At 48.4% G+C, this 8031-nt stretch overlaps 1 protein-coding gene across 1 annotated transcript in view; it reads right to left on the reverse strand.

The window, feature by feature from the left end:
- The window catches only part of LOC139279462 (dickkopf-related protein 3-like), a 49284-nt gene extending 41552 nt beyond the window's left edge, over positions 1 to 7732 (reverse strand). The window contains exon 1 of the mRNA XM_070898590.1: positions 7437 to 7732. Coding sequence (XP_070754691.1) covers positions 7437 to 7631 — 195 coding nt within the window. The 5' untranslated portion in view covers positions 7632 to 7732. The remainder of the gene's footprint in view (positions 1 to 7436) is intronic.
- Between the last annotated feature and the right edge of the window lie 299 nt (positions 7733 to 8031).

Genomic DNA, 8031 nt, shown 5'->3' on the forward strand with positions numbered 1-8031 from the left:
TGGAAACATCCACCTTGTCAAGCCCCTTCGTAGTCTTATATGTTTCAATAAGATCAACTCTCATTCTTCTGAATTCCAATGAGTAGAGACCCAACCTACTCAACCCTTCCTCATAGGTCAACCCCCCCCCCCTCATCTCTGGAATCAACCTAGTGAACCTTCTCTGAAATGCCTCCAAAGCAAGTATAACCTTTTTTAAATATGGAAACCAAAACTGTATGCCGTATTCAAGGTGTGGCCTCATCAATACCCTGTATTACTGTAGCAAGACTTCCCTGCTTTTATACTCCATCCCCCTTGCAATAAAGGCCAAGATTCCATTGGCTTTCCTGATCACTTGCTGTACCTGCTTATGAACCTTTTGTGTTTCATGCACCAGGACCCCCAGGTCCCGCTGTACTGCAGCACTTTGCAATTTTTCTCCATTTAAATAATAACTTGCTCTTTGATTTTTTTTTTCTGCCAAAGTGCATAACCTCACACTTTCCAATATTATACTCCATTTGCCAAATTTTTGCCCACTCACTTAGCCCATGTCCTTTTGCATGTTTTATTGTGTCCTCCTCACACATTGCTTTTCCTCCCATCTTTGTATTGTCAGCAAACTTGGCTACATTACATTCGGTCCCTTCATCCAAGTCGTTAATATAGATTATAAATAAATAGTTGGAGTCCCAGCACTGATCTCTGCGGCACCTCACTAGCTACTGGTTGCCAACCCGAGAATGAACCATTTATCCAGACTCTGTTTTCTGTTAGTTAGCCAATCCTCTACCCATGCTAATATATTACCTCCAACCCAATGAACTTTTATCTTTTCCAAGCCAATGAAGTACTTTTGAAGTGTGGCCTCTTTTTTCTTCCTGCCAAAATTTAATAAGCTCATGCTTATCAATATTGAAATTAATTTGCATTATAGAAAGGATCAGCCCTGTGAGACAGTGAAATGATTCACCTCTGCAGGAACCGCCACAGGCAGATACCAATACTGATTCAAGCCGCTCGTTACAATGATGGTCCGGACTGACAGCTAATGCTCCCTGATTTCAACTGCATCATCGATGCGGCTGGACGATCCAGCAGAGCCGACAGCAAACTGGACACCACATCCAAACTCCTGATGGATGTGATAAAAGACGCCAAGCTGTGTGACGTCTTCAGCCACCCTGCAGATGGAGCACCGCGCAGTCATACCTGGTCGAGACCAGACAGGTCCGTCCGTTCCAGAATAGACTTCCTGTTTGTGTCCCACATGCTCAAGGTCAGATCCACTGATGTCACACACGGTGTTCTTCTCTGACCACTGCCTCCTACTGGCCAACTGCCTCCCACAGGAAGACCAGAAAGTTGGTAGGGGGATATGGAAGCTCAACGTGAAACTCAATGTTGACCCCGGAAAACATTGAGGAACTCAAGAGGGATTACAAAGGTTGGAGAACCGTAAAACCCCACTGTGATTCCCCGATGCACTTGTGGGAAATAATCAAGACAAACATCAAGAGGTTCTTTATCCTCAAAAAGTGTTCAGGAGGCGAGAGGGAGACAGAGGGAATTGTCCCAACTCCAGAAGAGTATGCAAAATCTGCTCCTGCTGCAGTCGATGGGAGTCGATGTCGCGGAGGAACTCCAAGAGATGAAGGGCCAGCAAGCCTCGCTCTTTGCCTAAGAGTCCTCCAAAATCATTTTCCGCTCCAGAGTCCGCTCCGTCGAGCAGGATGAGACGTGTTCACGTTTCTTCTTCCAAAAGGTACACAGGGGGAGCTCTGTGATCACCAGCCTAAAGGAAGAAGATGGTTCTGTGATGTCCTCACAGCCCGACATGCTGAGGATCAGCAAATCCTTCTAGACCGGGCTGTACGACGTCAAGCCCACAAACCGCGCGGCCTCCCTGTCTTTCCTGTCGTCTATCTCAGAGGTCTTAGACGACAGCGAGCGGGAGAGTCTGGAACACCCGTTAACTCTGGACGAGATGACAAAGGCAGTCTGGTCCCTCGCGACGAGAAGAACTCCCGGAAGCGATGGCTTACCGGTCGAGTTGTATTCGGCTCTGTGGAACTGGATGGGCCCAGACCTGCTGGAAGTGTGCGGGGGTATGCTTCTGGCCGGCAGCATGTCAGAATCAATGAGGAAAGGCATCATCACCCTCATCTACAAGCAGAAGGGGGAGAGGGAGGAAATCCAAAACTGGCAGCCCATTTCGCTGTTCAATGTGGACTACAAGATCCTGTTGAAGGTCATTGAAAAAAGGGTCAAGTCTGCTCTGGAGCTGGTGATCCACCCGGACCAGACCTACACTGTCCCCGGCAGGAAGATCTCTGAAAGCCTCGCGCTACTCAGGGATACGATTGCCTATGTGCGGGACAGGAGGGTGGATACCTGTTTAATCAGCTTGGACCAGGAGAAGGCCTTTGACAGGATAATCACACACGTACCTGATGGACATGCTCTCCAAGATGTGGTTTGGGGAGGGTCTCCGCAATTGGATCCAACTGCTCCACACAGACATCAGTAGCACAGTTCTAATCAACGGGTGGGAAACTGAAAGCTTTCCGATCAGGTCTGGAGTCAGGCAAGGCTGTCCCCTCTCCTCTGTCTTGTTTGTGTGCTGTATCGAGCCCTTTGCCGAGTCCATCAGGAAGGATGCGGACAATTAGGGGGGGGTGACAATCCCAGGCAGCAGAGGCGCTCAGGTCAAGACCTCCCTGTACATGGATGACATCACCATCTTTTGCTTGGATCCGCAGTCGGTCCGCGGATTGCTCACAATCTGCGACCGGTTTGTACTGGCCTCGGGAGCGAAGGTAAATCTTTGGAAGCTGGTTCGACCGATCCTTTATTCCCTTCACCGTGAAGTCAGATTACCTGAAGGTTTTGGGAATATGGTTCGGAGCGAACGGGGCATGCGTCAAAGACTGAAAGGCGCGTATCGCTGAAGCCAAACAGAAACTGGGATGGTGGAAGCTGCGCTTACTCTCCATTGCAGGAAAGAACCTGGTCATCAGGAGTGAGGTGCTCTCGCTGTTGTTGTACGTGGCACAGGTCTGGCCCATACCCCGCTCCTGTGCCATGGTAGTCACCCGAGCCGTCTTCCACTTCATCTGGAGATCGAAAATGGACCGTGTCCGCAGAGACACAATGTACAAATCTCTGGGCAAGGGGGCAAAGGACATTCCGAACGTGGCCCTCATCCTGATGGCCACCTTTGTGTGCGGCTGCATCAAGCTGTGCAAAGACCGTTCGTACGCAAACGGCAAGTGTCAGTACGTGCTGAGATTCTATCTGTCCCCGGTGTTGCAAAGGATGGGTCTGGCCAGGCTGCCGCGGAACGCTCCGAGCAGTTGGACCATGCCTCAGCACCTGTCCTTCGTGGAAAAGTTTTTCAAGAAAAACACTTTTGACCACAAGGCCATAAAGCAGTGGTCGGCACGCAAGGTTCTGGACGCCCTACAAAAGAAGGAGATGATGGATCCTGTTGGATGGTTCCTCAAGCAAACTGTCGAACTCGTTTGGCAGAATGTCTCATCGCCAGAGCTTTCACACAAGCACCAAGACATAGTTTGGTTGGCGGTGAGAAGGGCCCTACCCATCAGATCCTTTATGCACAGCCGGGGTTTCAGAGACACGGCACTCTGCCCCCGAGTTGGCTGCGGTGCGGACGAGACTGTCATCCATCTCCTTCAAGATTGCCCCTTTGCAAGGCAGGTCTGGAAGGAGATGCAGTGGTTGCTGTCGAGGTTCATCCCAAGCAGCTCCGTAACATGGGACTCTGTGCTCTACGGACTGTTCCCAGGGACACACACCGAGACAGACATCATCTGCTGCTGGCGGGCCATCAACTCGGTGAAAGACGCACTTTGGTCTTGCCGACACTTGCTGGTCTTCCAGAGCAATGAGATATCCACGTCTGCGTGTTGCACACTGGCGCAATCCAAGATCCAGGAGTACGTGCTGAGGGACGCACTAAAATTGGTGCAGTCGCTGCAAAGGCACGATGGGGAAGGGCCACAGGTTAAGGCCCTTCCGCCACGGTAGACCCGGGGGCTGGAATCAGTATAAAACTCCCCTCGGGCTGCAATGGTAAACCTTTGTATACATAGAGCACCATGATCTGAAAACACCTATGCAGTGCCATGTATAATGCAAGTTCAGCAACTGTTTAGTAATGTATGTTGTAAAAAAATATAACTGTACCCTCACCCGTTCCATGTACTGTATAGTGCCACATGTAATGTCATTTGATGACTGTATTACAATGTATCCTGGATTGTACTGAATTGTACCCTGAAATGAAAAAGGCAAGCAAATGTATTGAACGGAACTGCCGTCAGCATCCAAATGTATTGTATGGAATTGCTGACCGCATCCAAATGTACTGAACGGCCTTCCAATGTATCGTGCAAATTTTTATATGAATAAAGTATATATTTTGAAATAAAAAAAGCTAATGCTCCCTGCAGACGGGATCCGAGGAAGATTGCACCATTATTTATAACAACAACCTTATCTGCACTCTGTAAACGCAGCAGCTATTTCAATTTCCAAAGCAGCCAGAATGTTATCACTGGATTCAGCTAATCACGGGCTGCATCAAAACAGAAGCGTTTAAATAGAACATTCAGGCACCAGTGTGATTAATTCCAATCATCTCTGCTCAACGATGAATGATGCGAGGCCCATACATTCAATCTAGAATTCTAGTCTTGCCTTCTGTCAGCCACGGCTCAGTGGGTGGAACTCTTGTCTCTGAGTCAGAATGTTGTGGGTTCAAGTCCCACTCCAGGAACTTGAGCACAAAAATCAAGGCTGACACTCAGTGCAGTACTGGGGGAGCGCTGCGCTGTCGGAGATGCTGTCTTTCAGATGAGACGTTAAACCAAGGCCCCCGTTTTCCCCATCAGGTGACATACAAGATCGCATGCCACTATTTCAAAGTGTTGGAGAGGGAGTGCTGCACTGTCGGAGGTGCCGTCTTTCAGATGAGACGTTAAACTAAAGCCCGTCTGCCCTCTCAGGTGGACATAAAAGATCCCATGGCACTATTTCAAAGAAGAGCAGGGGAGTTCTACCCAGTGTCCTGGGTCCAATATTTAATCCCTCAATCAACAGAACAAAAAACAGATTATCTGGTCATTTTAATATTGCTCTTTGTGGGAGTTGCTGTGCACAAATTGGCTGCCGCGTTTCCCACATTACAACAGTGACTACACTCCAAAAGTACTTAATTGGCTGTAAAGCGATTTGAGTCATCCGGTGGTCATGAAGGGGGCTATATAAATGCAAGTCTTTCTTTGTGAATAAACACAATACTCAACTGAGACACTGGACGGAGGAGATCTGATCCTATAATCGTGAAGTTTCCTCTATTAGTCATTTCTTAATCCCCAATTCATAAATAGCTGTAATTACTTGAAAGTTTAAAGGCATGTTGATAAAACAATATTAAAAATAATAGAATCTGCGGTTTTAGAAACAGCAGCATACAGCACAGGAGTTATGATTACCAAGACCACTATCTCTGTAACCTCCTGCAGCCCTACAACCCCCACACTTCCGAGATCTCATGGTTCCTCTAATTCTGGCCTCTTGCGCATCCCCGATTTGAATCGCTCCACCATCGGAGGCCGTGCCTTCAGCTGCCAGGGCCCCAAGCTCTGGAATTCCCTCCCTAAACCTCTCCACCTCTCTCTCCTCCTTTAAGATGCTCCTTAAAACCTACCTCTTGGTCACCTGTCCTAATATCTCCTTATGTGGCTCGGTGTCAAATCTCGTTCGATAATCACTCCTGTGAAGCACTTTGAGATGTTAAAGGCCCTATATAAATGCAAGTTGTTGTTATCTAGTGCAATCCTGCCCACTTTATCTCAAATCCGTTTATGTCGCAACCCTATTTATGTCGACAAAAGATAGTGTTGTACCTCTTTGCACATTAATGCCAAATACTTGTGATGTATGTCAATGGCGTGCTTAATTCAACCCATCTTTAAAGTCCCTAACCGGATTAAAGTCCTTCTTTTTTGCCTCGTGTCGACCGGCCCTTATCTTCACGTTGCGATGAGTAAACCAATGAGGAGTCGTCGATGCTCTCTAGTTACTGTCGCTTCATATTTTGGGTAGTGTCGTCTGTTCACCTGTGAGCAGAGGCGGGAGATGCCTTCTGCTGCAGCTCCCAGGTTGGGTATAGTTCACTGCTTCTGTTACTGGATTACTTATCCTGAGACCGCAATTAAAATCCCACCATAAGAAGTGAAAGGCTTGCATTTCTATAGCACCTTTCACAACCTCAGGACATCCCAACACGCTTTACAGACAGATAAGTGCATTTGAAGTGTAGTCACTGTTACAATGTGGGAAACGCAGCAGCCAATTTGCTCACAGTGAGCTCCCACAAACAGCAATGTGATAATGACCAGATAATCTGTTTTTGTTATGTTGATTGAGGAATAAATATTGGCCTCAGGACACTGGGGATGACTCCCTGCTCTTCTTCAAAATAGTGCCATAGGATCTTTTACGTCCACTTGAGGGGGCAGACAGGGCCTCATTTTAACGTCTCATCCAAAAGACGGCACCTCCGACAGTGCAGTGCTCCCTCAGTACTGCCCCTCCGACAGTGCAGTGCTCCCTCAGTACTGCCCCTCCGACAGTGCGGCACTAGATAGAGTGGATAGGAAGGACCTATTTCTCTTAGCAGAGCAGTCAATAACCAGGGGGCATAGATTTAAAGTAACTGGTAGAAGGATTAGAGGGGAGTCAAGAACCTTTTACAGGGTGGTGGGGGTCCGGAACTCACTGCCTGAAAGGGTGGAACCCTCGCCACATTTAAAAAATATTTCAGGGCTCCGGACCAAGAGCTAGAAAGTGAGATTAGGCTGGGTAGCTCTTTGGCGACCGGCACGGACATGATGGGCCGAATGGCCTCCTTCTGTGCTGCAAATTTCTAAGTTTCTATGAAAAACTTGCACCAATTCCCCTACAATCCCCATACACTCAACAAAAAGTAGACTTGTTTAGGAGAAAGGCAAAACATCAAAGATTATTGAGCACACAGCAAGGACCAACATTGATTTGAACTTTCATTCAGTTTATCTTTGACCTAATCCTACCTAATCCTGTCAGTCCTGCATCAACGATTTCTAATGAATTTAACAATTAAAACTTGAGGCACAACTCCAGATTTATTAACTGCCTGAAATAGACGGAATTTATGGGGGGTTATTTACATAAAATGCACCGACAGGTTACAATCGAATTCAATTACAAGATGCATCTCAGCACAGGCAGAACTAGTTTATTGATCTGACGGGTGCAATTGAGAAATTGCAAAGGTACAGATATAAATTCTGCAACCACGAAAGTGCGATTTCATTGTTCAAGGGTGCCTTTGCATCTCTGCAGGCCGACAGCCAGCGGAGACAGACAGCATTAAAGGGGTTTACCTCTCGAGCTGCTCCTTGCAGCTTGAGCTGCGTGTCCTCCATCAGCTCCTCCACCTCTCGGAACATCTCCCGAAGGCTGGCTTTGCCCAAACTTGCAGCATCAGCATCTCCCCATGGCAGGTCCCTGGTGAAAGGAGGGGTGCAGCGGGCAGAGGCTGCAATGAGGAGGAGAGGGAGGATGCATGAGCTGGGCATTGTCGCTGTGCTGCGGTTACAGAGACGCGGTGCAATGCTCAGTGCTCGCAAGCGCCGGCTCCAGCCCGAATCCCCGGGACTCCGCCAGCTTCCGGGTTCGCGGCCCCGCTCCCCCCTCCGGCTCCGCCAATCAGCGAGATAAGGAGGGGCGGGGCTCGGGCTGCGCGCCACGTGCCTCACCAGGCCGGGAGGTGCGAGGAGGCAAAATATCCCCAAATGCAAAGTTTGCAGCAGATTGCAGAAACATTCAGGGTGAGGGTAACAGGCAGAGAGTTTGCAAAAATATGCAGAGTTTGCAGAACTACGCAGGGAGTTTGCAGCAAAGTGCTGACTGATAGCAAATACATGCAGCGTGTTAGAACATAAGAAATAGGAGCAGGAGTAGGCCATTTGGCCCCTC

Source organism: Pristiophorus japonicus, chromosome 14 (assembly GCF_044704955.1).
Source record: "Pristiophorus japonicus isolate sPriJap1 chromosome 14, sPriJap1.hap1, whole genome shotgun sequence".
Lineage (NCBI taxonomy): Eukaryota > Metazoa > Chordata > Chondrichthyes > Pristiophoridae > Pristiophorus > Pristiophorus japonicus.